General features: G+C 38.9%; 1 protein-coding gene across 6 annotated transcripts in view; it reads left to right on the plus strand.

Moving 5' to 3' along the window:
* The window catches only part of Uimc1 (ubiquitin interaction motif containing 1), an 88,058-nt gene that overhangs the window by 69,177 nt on the left and 1,661 nt on the right, over positions 1 to 17,220 (plus strand). For all 6 annotated transcript variants that reach the window (XM_059262878.1, XM_059262877.1, XM_059262882.1 and 3 more), the window contains 3 exons: positions 8,405 to 8,480; positions 11,940 to 12,117; positions 16,500 to 16,563. In XM_059262878.1, coding sequence (XP_059118861.1) covers positions 8,405 to 8,480; positions 11,940 to 12,117; positions 16,500 to 16,563 — 318 coding nt within the window. The remainder of the gene's footprint in view (positions 1 to 8,404; positions 8,481 to 11,939; positions 12,118 to 16,499; positions 16,564 to 17,220) is intronic.

Genomic DNA, 17,220 nt, shown 5'->3' on the forward strand with positions numbered 1-17,220 from the left:
AAGCTCCACTCCAGTCATTGTCCATTAGTATGGACTTGGTGTTGCTGTGGAATGTCATTCTGTATGCTGTGAATGTGTGTTGCTCTGATTGGTTGATAAATAAAATGCTGATTGGCCAGTAGCCAGACAGGAAGTATAGGCGGGACAAGCAGACTAAAGGAATGCTGGGAAGAGGAAGAGCAGAGTCAGGAGTCACCAGCCAGACACAGAGGAAGCAAGATAACAAGGCAGAACTGAGAAAAGGTACCAAGCCATGTGGCTAAACAACATAAGAACTATGGGTTAATTTAAGTGTAAGAGCTAGTCAGTAATAAGCCTCAGCTAATGGCCAAGCAGTTATAATTAATATAAGCCTCTGTGTGTTTACTTGGGGGACGCAAGTGGGAGAAATTTGTCCCAACCGCCAGCCAGCTGGGATACCCGAGAAACTTCCAACTACATTGTGTACTTTATTAAGGTACTTTAAATGTACATAATTTTTTAAATTATGAAAGTGGCATATACTCTTTGACAATATAGAATGGTATAATGGGGGGAAAATTCCCAAACTCCACTTCACTGCTCCAATATATGTTTAATATTTTGGCATATTTTCTTCTGTTATTTCTTTTGTATTCTTGCATGATTTAATCCTGTTTTTGAACAATGACTTGTTTAGGTTTCATTGTTATAAATAGTGCTTTGAGAAAACATCTTGGTCCATACAATCTGATCTAAGTTGAGATTGTCTTAAAGTAGATTCCTAAGCTATAATTCACCCATCAGAAGATAAATATTACTTTAAAATTCTGGCCAGGAATGGTGGTCTTAGCATGTAACCTCAGCTACTCGAGGCTGAGGGATCAAGATCACAAGTTCAAGGCCTGCCTGGTCTACAGAGTTAAGTTCAAGGTCAGCCTCCCTCAACAACTTAGTGAGAGCTTGTCTGGAAGTTAAAAGGAAAATCTATCTGGGAGTACAGTTCAGTGGAGGAGCACTTATTTACCATGCATAAAACCTTGAGTTCAATTTTCACTATTGCAAAAACAAATAAGTTATTTTAAAGTTTTACTTTTAGCGCGTGGTGGTTTGAGTAGGTATGGTCCCCATAGACTTATTTTAAGCCTCAGTCATCCTAGTGTTCCCCCTGCTAGGTAGCCTTCAAGGATCTGTGGGTTGTAGTCTGATTGTCCTTTGCTTTATATCTAATATCCACTTATGAGTGAGTATATACCATGTTTGTCCTTCTGAGCTGGGTTACCTCACTCAGAATGATGTTTTCTAGTTCCATCCATTTGCCTGCAAATTTCATGTTGTCATTGTTTTTCCATGCTGAGTAGTATTCCATTGTGTATATGTACACATTTTCTTATTCCATTCTTCAGTTGATGGGCATCTAGGTTGTTTCCAGGTTCTATTACAAGTAATGCTGCTATGAACATAGTTGAGCATGTATCTTTGTGATATGATTGAACATTCCTTGGGTATATGCCCAAGTGTGGTATGGCTGGGTCTTGAGGTAGATTGATTCCCAATTTTCTGAGAAACCACCATACTGATTTCCACAGTGGTTGTACATGTTTGCACTCCCACCAACAGTGGAGGAGTGTTCCCTTGCTCCGCGTCCTCTCCAACATAGACTCATTAGTGTTTTTGATCATAGCCATTCTGACAGGTGTAAGGTGGTATCTCAGAGTCGTTTTGATTTGCATTTCTCTGAAGAATAAGGATGTTGAGCATTTCCTTAAATGTCTTTCAGTCATTTGAGATTCTTCTTTTAAGAATCTTCCTCTGTTTAGCTCTATAGCCCATTTTTTAATTGGATTGTTCAGTATTTTGATGTCTAGTTTCTTGAGTTCTTTATATAATTTGGAGATCAGTCCTCTGTCAGATGTGGGGTTAGTGACGATCTTTTCCCATTCTGTAGGCTCTCTTTTTGTCTTACTGACCATGTCTTTTGCCCTACAATAGCTTCTCAGTTTCAAGAGGTTCCATTTATTAATTGTTGCTCTCAGTGTCTGTGCTACTGGTGTTATATTTAGGAAGTGATCTCCTGCGCCAGTGCATTCAAGAGTACTTCCTACTTTCTCTTCTATCAAGTTCAGTGTAACTGGATTTATGGTTAAGGTCTTTGACCCACTTGGACTTGAGTTTTGTGCATGGTGACAGATATGGATCTATTTGCAATCTTTTACATATTAACATCCAGTTATGCCAGCACCATTTGTTGAAGATACTTTTTTTTCCATTGTATAGTTTTGGCTTCTTTGTCAAAAATCAGCTGTTCATATGTGTGTGGATTAATGTCAGTGTCTTCAATTCGATTCCATTGGTCCCTATGTTGGTTTTTATGACAGTACCTAGCTATTTTTATTACTGTAGCTCTATAGTAGAGCTTGAGGTCAAGGATGGTGATGCCTCCAGAGGTTGCTTTATTATACAGGATTCTTTTAGCCATCCTGGGCTTTTTGTTTTTCCATATGAAGTTGAGTATTGTTCTTTCCAAGTCTGTGAAGAATTGTGTTGGGATTTTGATGGGGATTGCATTGAATCTGTAGATTGCTTTTGGTAAGATTGCCATTTTTTACTATGTTAATCCTACCTATCCATGAGCATGGGAGATCTTTCCATTTTCTGATATCTTCTTCAATTTCTTTCTTTAGAGACTTAAAGCTCTTATGATATAGGTCCTTCACTTGTTTAGTTAGTGTTACCCCAAGGTATTTTGTATTATTTGTGGCTATTGTAAAGGGTGATGTTTCTCTGATTTCTTTCTCAGCCCCCCCCCCTTTTTTTTTGGTTTTTCGAGACAGGGTTTCTCTGTGTAGTTTTGGTGCCTGTCCTGGATCTCGCTCTGTAGACCAGACTGGCCTCGGACTCACAGAGATCTGCCTGGCTCTGCCTCCCAATTGCTGGGATTAAAGGCATGTGCCACCACCGCCCAGCTTTCTCAGCCCTTTTATCATTTGTGTATAGGAGGGCTATTGACTTTTTTGAGTTGATCTTGTATCCTGCCACTTTACTGAAGGAGTTTATTAGCTGTAGGAGTTCCCTGGTAGAATTTTTGGGGTCACTTGTGTATACTATAATATCATCTGCAAATAGTGAAAGTTTTACTTTTTCCTTTCCGATTTGTATACCCTTGATCTCCTTTTGTTGTCTTATTGCTCTAGCTAGAACTTCAAGTACTATATTGAATAAATATGGGGAGAGTGGACAGCCTTGTCTTGTTCCTGATTTTAGTGGAATTGCTTTGAGTTTCTCTCCGTTTAATTTGATGGTGGCTGTTGGCTTGCTGTAAATTACCTTTATTATGTTTAGGAATGTTCCTTGTATTCCCGATCTCTCTAAGACCTTTATCATGAGGGGGTGTTGGATTTCATCAAAGGCTTTTTCAGCATTTAATGAGATGATCATGTGTTTTTTTTTTTCTTTTAGTTTGTTTATATGGTGTATTACATTGACAGATTTTCATATGTTGAACCATCCTTGTATCCCTGGGATGAAACCTACTTGGTCATGGTGGATAATCTTTTTGATGTGCTCTTGGATTCTGTTTGCCAATATTTTGTTGAGTATTTTTGCATCAATGTTCGTGAGGGAGATTGGTTTGTAAGTCTCTTTCTTTGTTGCATCTTTGTGTGGTTTGGGTATCAGGGTAACTGTAGCCTCATAAAAAGAGTTTGGTAATGTTCCTTCTGTTTCTATTGTGTGGAACAATTTGAAGAGTATTGGAATTAGCTCTTCTTTGAAAATCTGGTAGAATTCTGCACTGAAACCATCTGGTCCTGGGCTTTTTTTTGGTTGGGAGACTTTTAATGACTTTTTATTTCCTTAGGGGTTATTGATCTATTTAAATAGTTTATCTGGTCTTGATTTAACTTTGGTATATGATATCTATCCAGAAAATTGTCCATTTCTTTCATATTTTCCAATTTTGTGGAGTACAGGTTTTTAAAGTATGACCTGATGATTCTCTGGATTTCCTCGTTGTCTGTTGTTATGTCTCCCTTTATTTCTGATTTTGTTAATTTGGATGCTCTCTCTTTGCCTTTTGGTTAATTTGGATAGGGGTTTGTCTATCTTGTTGATTTTTTTTTTTTTTTTAAAGAACCAACTCTTTGTTTCATTGATTCTTTGTATTGTTTTCTTTGTTTCTATTTCATTGATTTCAGCCCTCAATTTGATTATTTCCTAGCGTCTATTCCTCCTGGGTGAGTTTGTTTCTTTTTGTTCTAGAGCTTTCAGTTGTGCTGTTAAGTCATTGGTATGAGATTTCTCCAACTTCTTTATGTGTAGTGCTATGAATTTTCCTCTTAGTACTGCTTTCATAGTGTCCCATAAATCTCGGTATGTTGTACTTTCATTTTCATTGAATTCTAGGAAATCTTTAATTTCTTTATTTCTTCCTTGACCCATTAGTGATTCAGTTGGGCATTATTCAGTTTCCATGAGATTGTAGGCTTTCTATAGTTTTTGTTGTTGTTGAAATCTAACTTTAAGGCATGGTGGTCTGATAAGATATAAGAAGTTATTCCAATATTTTTGTATCTGTTGAGATTTGCTTTGTGACCGAGCATATGGTCAATTTTTGAGAAGGTTCTATGGGGTGCTGAGAAGAAGGTATATTCTTTTGTGTTAGGGTGGAATGTTGTGTAGATATCTATTAAGTCCATTTGAGTTATAACATCTATTAGGTCCTTTATTTCTGTGTTAAGTTTCAGTCTGGTAGATCTGTCCTTTGGTGAGAGTGGTGTGTTGAAATCTCCCACTACTAGTGTGTGCGGTTTGATGTGCGATTTAAGCTTTAGTACTGTTTCTTTTATAAATGTGGGTGCCTTTGTATTTGGGGCATAAATGTTCAGAATTGAGACTTTATCTTGGTGGATTTTCTCCATGATAAATATGTAATGTCCTTCCCGATCTCTTTCGATTGATTTTAGTTTGAAGTCTGTTTTATTAGATATTAGGATAGCTACACCAGCTTGCTTCTTAAGTTCATTTGATTGGAAAGCCTTTTCCCAGCCCTTTACTCTGAGGTAGTGTCTTTCTTTGAAGTTGAGGTGTGTTTCTTGTATGCAGCCGAAGAATGGATCCTGTTTTCGTATCCCTTCTGTTAGCCTGTGTCTTTTCATAGGTGAGTTGAGACCATTGATATTGATGGAGGTTGATGACCAGTGATTGTTAATTCCTGTTATTTTTTGGTGGTAGTGTTGTGTTTCCCTTCTTTGGTATTTGTTGGTGTGGGATTATCTATTGCCTGAGTTTTTTCATGGGTGTGTTTAATTTCCTTAGGTTGGATTTTTCCTTCTAGTGCTTTCTGTAGGGCTGGATTTGTGGATAGGTATTGTTTAAATCTGGTTTTGTTATGGAATATTTTGTTTACTCCATCTATGGTGATTGAGAATTTTGCTGGGTATAATAGTCTGGGTTGGCATCTGTGGTCTCTTAGTGTCTGTATAACGTTTGTCCAGGACCTTCTAGCTTTCATAGTCTCTATTGAGAAGTCTAGTGTTATTCTGATGGGTTTGCCTTTATATGTTACTTGGCCTTTTTTTTTTGTGGCTCTTAATATTTTTTCTTTGTTCTGTATGTTTAGTGTTTTGATTATTATGTGGCAAGGGAACTTTTTTTTTTTTTTTTTGGATCCAGCCTATTTGGTGTTCTGTAAGCTTCTTGTATCTTCATAGGTTTTTCTCTATTGTGTCTTCAGTGTCAGAGATTCTCTGTTCCATCTCTTGCATTCGGTTGGTTATGCTTGTATCTGTAGTTCCTGATCGTTTAGTCAGATTTTCTATTTCAAGCATTCCCTCAGTTTATGTCTTCTTTATTGTCTCGATTTTAATTTTCAAATTTTGAACTGTTTTCTTCATCTGTTTAATTACTTTTTCTTGGCTTTCTTTGATTTCTTCCAATTTTTTTTTTGTTTTTTCTTCCATTTCTTTAAGGGGATTTTTTTATTTTCTCTTTAAGAAAGTTTTTCATTTCCTCTTTAAAGTCATTTTTAGGATTGATTTCTTCTGCTGCTTCTGTGTTGGTATGTTCAGGTCTTGCAGGTGTAGAATCACTAGGTTCTGATGTTGTCATATAGGTCTTTATGTTGTTGCCTGTATTTTTCACTGGCATCTAGTCATCTCTTCCTCTGCTTGGTGTAGGCTATGTTTGTGTCTGAAGGTGCCTCTCATTCTAATTAATAGTCTTGGTCCACTAGGAGTTCTTGGTCGAATCGGTGCTGTTGGGCTCTGTTTCTCCGGTAACAGCTTCATCCAATCAGTGTTAGTGGGTTCTGTCTCAGGGGGCAGTTGTTCCTAATTGGTTCAGGGTGGTTGTTGGTATTGCATGATGGTTTTATTGGTGTGGGGGCAAGGAAAGAGGCCGCTGTTCAGTCCCTGGGGCTCCAGTGGCTGTTTCCCGTTGGTGTAGGGTGGGCTTATGAGTCCGGTGGTTGTTGGGTTCGCAGGGGCTATGTTTTTTTGGTGAGAGAGCAGGGGAAGGTAGCTGCCTGGTCCCTGGGGCTCAAATGGCTGGGGCCTAGGGGCTAGAGACCTGGTCTGCCTGTCCCGGAGATGGGGCCTTACCTGTTCCCAGTTGGTGTAGGATAGGCTTATGACTCTGGTGATCTGGTTTGGTGGCTGGATGGCCTTCTCTTGCATTCTCTGGTCGCGTTTTGCTTGCTCGCCAACTCCTCACCTGATCTTGTTTCCTCAGACTGCAGGCTGTAGGCTTCTGAAACCTCTCCCGAAAGGATCTCAGCTGAACAGATTGATCAGTAGAGCAATCTCACCAACACCTCCACGTTGTTGGGCTTTGCAGGATGGGAGGTTGGGCCCCGGGTTGGCCTCGGGCAGAGTGTTCCACTCATTTCTAAATTTGAAATTACTGCAGCCTGAGCAGGGGCAGGGGGTCTTTAGCATTACAGTCCTGGCTTTGGAGTTTATCAGACTTTAAATCATGTTCCAGAGGAATAATTTACAAGCTTGAGATCTCTAAGCTTTTAAAATGTGCTCATTTAAAAAATGGATCCAATGATGTCTGGGTTTTTCTTTTGGGGGGGGGGAGGGAGAGGGGGCACCTGAGAGAACAAGAGTTTATTAAGTGAAAATCTTCTGATGAGAAAAATCACTTTGTGACTGAAGCTCAAGGTGAGAGAAGGCAGCCTTGACACAAATCTCTGGTTAAATTAGTTGCATGATTAATGAGCTTAGAGGTCCCCCCTGAGTAATTCAGAAGACCTTTATATGTGTTTTACCATGTTATATATACTTTGGGATTTAATCAATTTAATTTTATATGTAAGTAGTATGCGCACATGTTTGAATGGGGTTGGGGGAAGCATGAGCATCCTACCACACACGTGGAGATCAGAGAACAGCTAGTGGAAATCAGTTCTCTTCTTCCACAGTGTGGATCCTGTGATAGATTTTGGGCCTCCAACTCAGGTATCAGGGTTTCTCTGTGTAGCCCTGGCTGTCCTGGAACTTGCTCTATAGATCAAACTGGCCTCGAACTCACAGAGATCTGCCTGCCTCTGTTTCCCAAATGCTGGGACTAAAGGTGTGTACTATCACTGATGACCGTATTCTGTTTTTTACATGGGTGCTAGGGATCAAACTCAGGTCCTTATGCTTGTGTGGCAAGTACTTAACTGCAACCTAATTGATATTTATCCAATACCTGGTATAGCCTAGATTATACAAGCTGAAGATTCAAGTAATTCACAGGCTAGGTTATTTCATGAACTAGTAAGTTTTCTAAATTCTCTGTGATGTGTTAAGTGTAAGGAAGGCATGTTTTGAAGAGAAATGTTTAGTTTTTATTATGGCAAAGACTAGAAAACACTTGATTAAATAACCTACAAGTTCATTAAGAAGGACTATGATTTTATGAGCAGATATCTTTTGATGTGAAACAAATATTTACATTGCCTGTACTCAACTCATTTATACCCAGTAGAAGTTTGAGGTGGTCCTAGTGTAGTGGGAGAGACCAGTTGTGTTTACTGTTCTAACCTTCCTCACTTGGAAAATGGAACAGGGAAGAATTTGTAAAGATTGGGGCTTATGTCAATTGATATTTACCTGTAGCTATCATTACTGCATTTCATAGAGTACCTTATTGGAATATGTTTCATATCAGACAGAATTTTGGTGGGGGAGTGTATATGTTCCCTTCCTTGATTGCTGCAAGTACAGATAGTACACAGAAACCTTCCTTGGAGTGAACTAGATTTTTAGATCTCATGGTCTGGCAAACAAGGAATGTCTTGTGGCTGGCAGTTTTGGTCACAGTATTATTTTCAATATAGAAAGGTTGTGGTTTCCCAGTCTTCCCCACAGAACAGTTTTAAACTGCTTCTTATAAATGTTATATTTTCTTTTATACCTTGAATCTACTGCCTGCTAACTTTTTTTTTCCCATGGGAAAGTGTTGACTCGGAGACAAAGAGAGGCCAAGAAGAAAAGTGACAGTAGGACAGCTGCCCAGACTGCCCTAGACACCAAGTAAGTAGTGCAGTGCTTTCATCGAATGCTTGTCTAGCACACCGTCACTTGGACTGAGGGAAGAGACTAGTTCCTGTCACCATGTATTTCTTTGGTTGCCTGTCCTTTCTTTATTGTTTGACAGCCTAAATGTCTTTTTTCTTATTAATAGTTTATTTCAGTGTACATCTCCCCTCTATTCCTTTTCAGTATATTAAAGATGATCCTGTTTTTGCATTGCTCTTAGGTTTCTGTTTTCTGTGAATTTATATATTGGTGTTTAGTGTTTTGGGGAAGCAGTGAACATTTTGCAATGTGTTGTAGAAGTTGAGTTGCAAGAGGTTGAGCAATATAGAAGACTTCCTTGGGATGTGGGTTGTAGCTTGACTAAGAGAGCACATTCTGAGGAAGGGGTCAGGTATAGATGCTGCTTCTTGAAAGCAAAGCCATTTCCAACAGTATGTTAGAATGGTGAGTTATTAGGCAGAAACTTTCATTTCCAGGGTTTTTTCTTCATTAAAACTTTGTTTCCATTAAAATATAGTTACATAATTTCCTCTCTTCTTTTCCATCTTCCAACCCCTCCCCCATGATCCCCCCTCTCACTCCCTCTCAAATTCATGTCCTCTTTTCTTCAATTATTGTTATGCATGCGCACAGACACATACACGCATAAATACAACCTGTTGAGTATGTTTAGTGTTGCTTGTATGTATATGATTTCTAGGCTGACCACTGGTATTAGATAACCAGTTAGGGGGCTCATCCCTGGGAGAGACTTAATTCTCCATCTCTAAGTAGTCATTAATTGACTGTAGTTCTTTGTGAGGTTTCCTCCTTCCACTTTCACATGTCTGTTGGTGGTGTCATTGTTGAGATATCATAGGTATAGCTTTTAGGAAACAATCGCACAGCAGACTTCTTTCCTCTGGCTCTTTTTTTTTTTTTTTTTTTAAAGATTTATTTTATGTATATGAGAGCTCTATTTGCATGCATGCCTTTATGCCAGAAGAGGGCATCAAATCCCACTATAGATGGTTTTGAGCCACCATATGGTTGCTGGAACTTGAACTTAGTACCTCTGGAAGAGCAGCCAGTGCTCTTAACTGCTTAGTCATCTCTCCAGCCCTCCTCTGGCTCTTAAAATCTTTCTGTTCTCTCTTCCACGATGTTCCCTGAGCCTTAGGTTCAGGAATTGTATTGTAGATAAATCCTTTAGGGCTGTGCTTCCCACAATCAGTCATTCTCTGTATTTCCTCCCACCCCTTCAAGTACTAGGGATTGAATCCAGGACCTTGTATGTGCTAAGCAAGCAGTCAATCACCGAACTATGCCCTCAGCCTCTTTTCATTTTCTTTCTTATTTTTTCAAATGAAGATAAATTATATGTAACTAAGTCATGTGGCCAGCAGTAACAAAGTCAAAGTCTGCCTGACTTTAAATGTCCAGGTCTTTCTGTAGTGCTGTTGTCTCTCATAGATTAGGTTAATCCAATGGAACTGGGGTTTTAAGACCATAAATTCTAAATCATGACTGGGTTCAACCACACTTTATTAATCAAAATAGGAACCATTATAGTCAGTGTATTTTTGCCAATGAAAAGTTTGTTTATTTCAGGGTCTTCCTGTTGGCCAGTGCTGGCTTCAGGCATCACAGTTCTCAGTGCTGCATCTCATTAATTTGCTGGTCACAAATCACAGACATAATGGTGTCCCTGAATTCAGAAGCTTCAGTGTATCAGACCAACAGCAGACTGCCAGACAGTTATCCCTGACCTTGTTTTGGTACAAGTTTGGCTTTGGGAAGTGCTTTGAAGCTTCTTGGTCCAGCCACTGAACTGGTCATCACTAGTTGTCAAGCACAATTCACTTTTTGTTGCATGTCATGATCTTAATAAGAAATGGTTTGTTGTTCTGTAGAATAAGAGGGATGACAATTGAAAACAACTTAAATTTTCTTTTCTTTTTTTCGGTTCAGTCATGAGACACCCACTTATCAAACCTTTTTACCTTTCCAATTTGCCTCAAATACTTGAACAACTTGCATGGTTCACATTGAGCTCTTTGGCAACTTCTTGAGTCAAATGAAAGAATCAGCTTTAGTGAGTGCTCTTCGTTGCTCATTGTCAACTTCCTGTGGCCAACCACTAAGCTCCTTCCCTTCCAGGCTCTTGAACCACCAAAACTATACTCTATCAGTTTCTGGGCCAAAGACCTATTGATGTTGCAAATTGCTTCAGCTGTTTTACCACCTATTTTTAGCCAAATAAGAAAACTGCTCAAATTTTTGTTTCACACCATTTCCATATTATAAAATAAATATAAACAGCAAGTATTATGTCATTACCAAAAACCCATAAAGTAAAAAATATGCATTAAAATGATGTGTATCATAACTATATTTATGAGTATTTCATTATCAAATGACAAATTCAACAATGCAGAAAACAAAATTACTTTTGTACTAATTTAATAGTAAGAATTAATAGTGCTTTTTGCATTAATTGATAAACTTTGAAGATATACTAATCTAACTTTTCTCACAAGGTAGTGTTTTACTTGCATTCTTCCAAGTAATTTGAGATGTTATTTCTATTATTTTATTGTTCTTTAGAGAAAATCTTCCATAGATCTAATTTCTTGCCATAGTTACTGAGCAGTAATGGTCAGAAAAGGAAGTTTAAGATGAATTTATGAATCAGCTATGAGTTCTGATATTTATTAACTGTAACTACCTTGGGGAGAATAGTTCTTTCCTAATGGGGCTGAAGAATTAATTGAGAAATATGTTGAAAGGTACTGACCACAGAGAAAGTAGTTAAGTATTCTTCACTAACTCCCACAGTTCTGTCTTCATTGATACCTCAAGAACACACTTTCTTTCCTTTCTCTGAACGAGTTTGTTATAAAAAGATGACAGTGACTATGTTATGTGCAAAAACTTGTGGCAGAGCTGCATGTTTTAGTAACTTCCTAGTTGATGTGTCAGGTTATAGAGTCAAGGAAGTTATCATATAGACAGACTTGATTTACTAACCAAACATTCATCAACTATGGTAAAACTCTCATTATTGACTTAATGCTTTTTGGTGCTCCCTTTTCTGTCGAAATTTTAACTTCTCTTTGAAGAAACGATTACACTCAATTTCAGAAGCGTTTGACAGACTGTTTTATGTCTTAGGAGCAATCAGCATTGTTTGAGATATTTAGAAGAGCTGATTTCATTACCATCCCACTGCTGCAACAGCAGGGTACAGAGAAACAGCCAGGGAAAACTGCTAATCACTTAGTCCTTATGATTGGCATAGGGTTAATTTTATTGGTGATCCCACTGAGTGAATCTGCATTGGTTGACAAGTCTCCTTTGCAGACATTTTTGAGATGTAAAAAGACAATTTGAAACATTCCAAGAGCCCAGAGACAAAAGCAGATCTTAAAACTGCCTTCCCTCTCATCTCCCACCCGTCTTCTGATTACCCAGGAAGGAGAAGTGTTATCTATGTAAGTCCCTGGTCCCACTTGGAGAGTATCAGTGTCATGTAGAGGCCTGTCTCCAGCTTGCAAAGAGTGACGGTGGAGATGGGACCAAAGGGAGTAAGAGAACAAGAGTATATGCAACTGTGGAGGGCAAACAGCAGCAGCGGCCGAGGAAATCAAAGGTATGTGCTTTAAGAAGAGCTACAGTTCTGTTCTCCCTGTCTTTCCTCTCTTCCCTCCCTCCCTCCTCCTCTCTTTCCTAGTTATCTTTTTTTTTTTTTTTTTTTTTTTTTTGGTTTTTCGAGACAGGGTTTCTCTGTGTAGCTTTGCGCCTTTTCCTGGAACTCACTTGGTAGCCCAGGCTGGCCTCGAACTCACAGAGATCCGCCTGGCTCTGCCTCCCGAGTGCTGGGATTAAAGGCGTGCGCCACCACCGCCCGGCTTCCTAGTTATCTTGATATAAGATTTATGCTTGTATAGGTGGGGGTTTGTGTGTATGTGTGCATGCATATATGTGCATTTATGTATGGAGGCCAGAGGTGAGATTTGTGTCTTATTCCCCAGGAGTCATCCACCAATTTTGAGACAGGATCTCTCACTGGACCTGGGGCTTACAGATTAAGGGTGCTGCCTGAAACCCTCCACTTAGATCCAAGACTATGGCAGTTTTAATTGCTATGCAATTACAGTACATATAAAGTTTCTACTTTTATAAAAACATAATGGTTTAATTATGGAAAGCATAACTCTTATTTTTTTTTTTTAATTTTACCATGCATGTACCTATGTTTATGTCAGATACCCAACTTATCCTTTGAGACAGGTCTCTCATTGAACCTGGTGTTCACTGATTAGCTAGACTGTCTAGCCAGTTAGCTCTGGGAATCTGCCTTTATCTACTCCAACCCTCATGCTAGGGCCATAGCTGCCTGGGACCATGCCAGTTTTTTAAATTTGTGTTGGGACCCAAACTCAGGTCCTCATTTTTCACAGCAGTCATTTCTATGGCACCCCATTCCCAAATTAGTATATCTTTTGGTTGTATTTTGTAAGAACGTTTGATTTTAAAAATTGCTATTTGAGTTACTAATGTGGGTTGCCTAAAAAATTCATAATGAATTTTGGCTTGGGATTAAGGCAGAAATTTCCAACAGTTTCTGAAATGGCCCTAAGCATATACCTGTCAATTTGTAGTATGTGTTTATGTAAAGCAGTGTTCTCAGCACTGATGATAATAAAATCAAAATATCAATCAACTCTGAGATGCGTTGAACATGCTCTACATTTTGCAGTGTTAGATATTCAGCAGGATTTAATTTTTTTCTGATACAGTATTTCTCTGTGTAGATTTGGACCCTATCCTGGAACTTGCTCTATAGACCAGGCTGGCCTTGAGCTCACAGAGATCAACTTGCCTCTATCTCCTGAGTGCTGGGATTAAAGGTGTGTGCCACCACCGCTGGGCCAGGATTTAATTCTTATGTAAAAATATACAAGTGTGGGCTGGAGTTTTGACTTAGAGGTAGAATGATTGCACCTAGCATGAATGAAGCTCTGTACCCTATAATACTGAGCATGATGACAAAAGCACACTTAAAATTCTAGCACTTGGGAGGTAGAAACAGGAGGATCAGAAGTTCAAAGTCATTATCAGCTGTATAACAAGTTCAAGGCCAACTTGGGTAACGGGACCTTATCTTAAAAGCCAAAACATCAAAAACTAAAACCATACCACAAGCGCATCCATTTTGTTTAGTATGCACATTTGCTTTTATCTTTAGTAAATGATAAAATTATATATAGTCCAAAGAATTATCCTTAGATAATTTTCATTATGATTTATTATCAATAAATGTTAGATTTGTTTTATTTACCTGTATACCCAAGATCATGTAAAAGTTTCTTACGTGAGAAGGGGTCCCAAGTGGGATAAGAAGCTCTACTGTACAGTGTAAACATTTCTCTGGGTTTAGTTTTAGACTTCTAAAACATTACTGTTAGCTGGGTATGGCAGAGCATATCTATAATCTCACCACTAATGAAGCAGAGGAGGAGGAGGATCATGATAAGTTTGAGGACCTCCTGGTCTACATAGCAATTCTAAGCCCCACCTCCACCTCTAACACCTGCTTCCCAACCCACAAAAACCATTATTATTAATGTTTGTATCATATAGATGGTCACTTAACCATCAACTTATTACTGAAATTTAGGTTTTTTCCCCCTAATCCTTCTGTATTTATAACTGTTTAAAACAGTCTAAAGGCTGGCATAGGCAAGCTCCTGTAATCCCAGCACTCAGGAGGTGTGAGAGTTTAAGGCCAGTCCTGGATACATAGTAAGTTTTAGACCAACTTGAGGTAGGTAGTGAGACCCTAATTAAAAAAAAAACTACAGCAAAACTCCAATAAAACAATAAAAACAAAACAGAATAATGACAATTTAAAAATGGAGGAAAATACCATTAACCCATCCTTGAACTACCAGTTATTTCTTGAAGTGTAAGTCAACATTTCAATGTCTTTTGAAATATATCAAATTGCTTTTCAGAAAATGTAGGGAATTCATGTCCACACTGTTAGGAACACATGTGAAATAACTTCTGAATCCCTTCTGTGTCTAGGCTTCAGAAACTATAGGGTATGGTCCTGGTGTGTGGGAAAATGGATCTAAGGGCTTTCTGGGCCTTGTGATGAGAGATCAGGAAGGGCAAGTCTTAATTTAGGGTCTGAGATAAAGCAGCAACATGTGTTCAAGAACTGTTAGCATACTAACCACTTACACAGTTGGGCAGGGAGACCAAACCCATCTCCATCATGTCAGAAGGAAGTAACATCTCGATGAATCAGATGATTTTAAAATATTTATTTCATGTACATGGGTGTTTTGCTTTCATATATGTCTGTGTACCATATGTGTGCCTAGTATCACAGAGGCCAGAAAAGAGTGTTGGATCCCTAGAACTAGGTTACAGAAGGTTGTGAGCTGCCATGTCAGTGCAGGGAATCAAACCTGGGTCCTCTAGAGGAGTAGCAAGTGCTCTTAATCATTGAGCCACCTCTCTGGCCCCTGAATCAGGTGATTTGGGAGTTGAGTTTTATAGGTGAGTGCTTATTTATACCAAAGAGCCAATTTATTTTTCTTTTTTAAAAGTTTCTTTTTATATTTTAAACTTTTTATTTTATGTGTATGAGTATTATATACACTTACATGTCTCTCTGTGTACCACATGTGTACCTGGTGCCTGAGAAGTTCAGAAGAGGACATCAGGTCCCTTGAAACTGGAGTTATAGTTGTGAGCTGTAATGTGGGTGCTAGGAATTGAACCTAGGTCCTGTGGAAGAGTGGCCAGTGCTCTTCATCATTAAGCCACCAGTTTATCTTGTTATTACTGCCTGTAGAAGTTGCCTTGAAACTGTTTTTTTGTTGTTTTTGTTTTTAAAAATCTCAAATTTAACATAGGGCAGAAGCTGTTCTTTTTTTTTTTTTTTAAGATTTACTTTTATTCATTTTAGTTGTATATCTGTGTGTGTCTGTGTGAGGGTATGTGCACATGAGTCCAGTGCCCTAGGACTCTAGAGGCCAGAGGCCTAGGATTCCTTGGAACTGAAATTACAGGCAGTTGTGAGCTACCATGTGAGTGCTGGGAATTGACCTCTGGTCCTATGAAAGAGCAGCATGTTCTCAACCACTGAACCAACCCTCCAGCCCAAAGGCTCTTCTTTGATGTAATTTATGGACTGATTTGATTTGATGTTAAAGCCATCCTTGAGTCTCTCTCTCTTTATCTCTCCCTCCCTCTCTCTCTCTCTCTCTCTCTCTCTCTCTCTCTCTCTCTCTCTCTCTCTCCCTCCCTCCCTCCCTCTCCTTTCTTTCCTTCTTTCTTATAGGGTCTCCTTGTGTAAGCTTGACTGGCCTGGAACTTGCTATGTAGGCCAGGCTGCTCTTGAACTCAGAGATCTACCTACTTCTGCAGCTGAGTCCTGGGGTTAAAGGTGTGCATCACTCCTGGCAACACAGCTGTGTTCATGATGTGGTGCTTTAACCCCTTCATTACAGTTTTCTGTTCTTCTCATTTACTCTCATATGTTATCAAGTGAGAGACTAACCTAGTGCAGCTGTGCCACCACATTTCTCTTCTGGGAAAGATTTGATCTGGGCTAAATTGTAGTTGGGCTTTTCTTTGAGCCACCAACTCATAAGAGATACACAGAGACTTGTATTAATTATGAAAGCTTAGCCTTAGCTTATGCTTGTTTCTAACTAACTCTTATAACTTAAATTAATCCATTTTTAATAATTTACTTTTTGCTTCCTGGCTTTATTACCTTATCTCTATACTGCCCATACTGCTTGCTCTGTGTCTCCTGGCATCTTTGCCTTCTTCCCAGTGTCCTCTCTGCCCAGAAATCCTGGCTAGCTATTGGCCATTCAGCTTTTTATTATACCAGTCAGAGTGACACATCTTCACAGTGTACAAAAAGATTATTTCACAACACTAAGTCAACTGTGTTTTAAGTCTAGCCATGAAGTAATCTTACTGCCTTATTTTCCTCCATCATAGGAAAAAGGTCACAGTCAAGGCCGACTGCTCAGCCTCTTGGAACAGTCTGAACACAAGACCACAGGTGAAGACCCCAAGACCATTTATCTGGATTTCTGTCTAGGCCTTCTAGTGAAGATAGCAAATCTCACCCTTCAGATGATTGTTGGGATTATAAGTAAATTGTTTTGGAGCCAATCAGCTAGCCTTTGAAATTTAATCTAGGCCATCTCTTCCCAAGGAAGGATGAGGAGATGATACCCTGTCTTAACCCATCATGGCTTTAATGTAATGCTTTATAAAGCTAGAGTCTGAACTGCCTGTTAAACTGGGGAGTGGTTCCAAATTGCAAAATGCCAGAAAATAGATCTTCTAAAGGAACAGTCATGGAAAACCACACATGCAGATATTACTGCCTCTTCTCAATGTTTGTAAATCATTACCTTTAGCTTAGTGTCACTTACACTCCTACGAAATTGTAGGAAGTAATTCCTCTTTGTGTTTCTAGTATTTAGGGAGCATTAGGGTAGATTCATCAGGAGCAATAGTAATACTAACTTTAGCGATTGCAAGGATTGTATCTAGTAAAGCACTAAATATATTCCCTGGCATTAGTAGGCTTTTGCTGGATGTTAGATGCTATTGTTCCTGTTAGTTGCTATTGTTAAAATTTGCCAAATACAAATTGTACAGTAACTTCTTGCTTACTGTCTAGTTATAATAGTTTATTACCACCAAGCAA

This window comes from Peromyscus eremicus, chromosome 5 (assembly GCF_949786415.1).
Source record: "Peromyscus eremicus chromosome 5, PerEre_H2_v1, whole genome shotgun sequence".
Lineage (NCBI taxonomy): Eukaryota > Metazoa > Chordata > Mammalia > Rodentia > Cricetidae > Peromyscus > Peromyscus eremicus.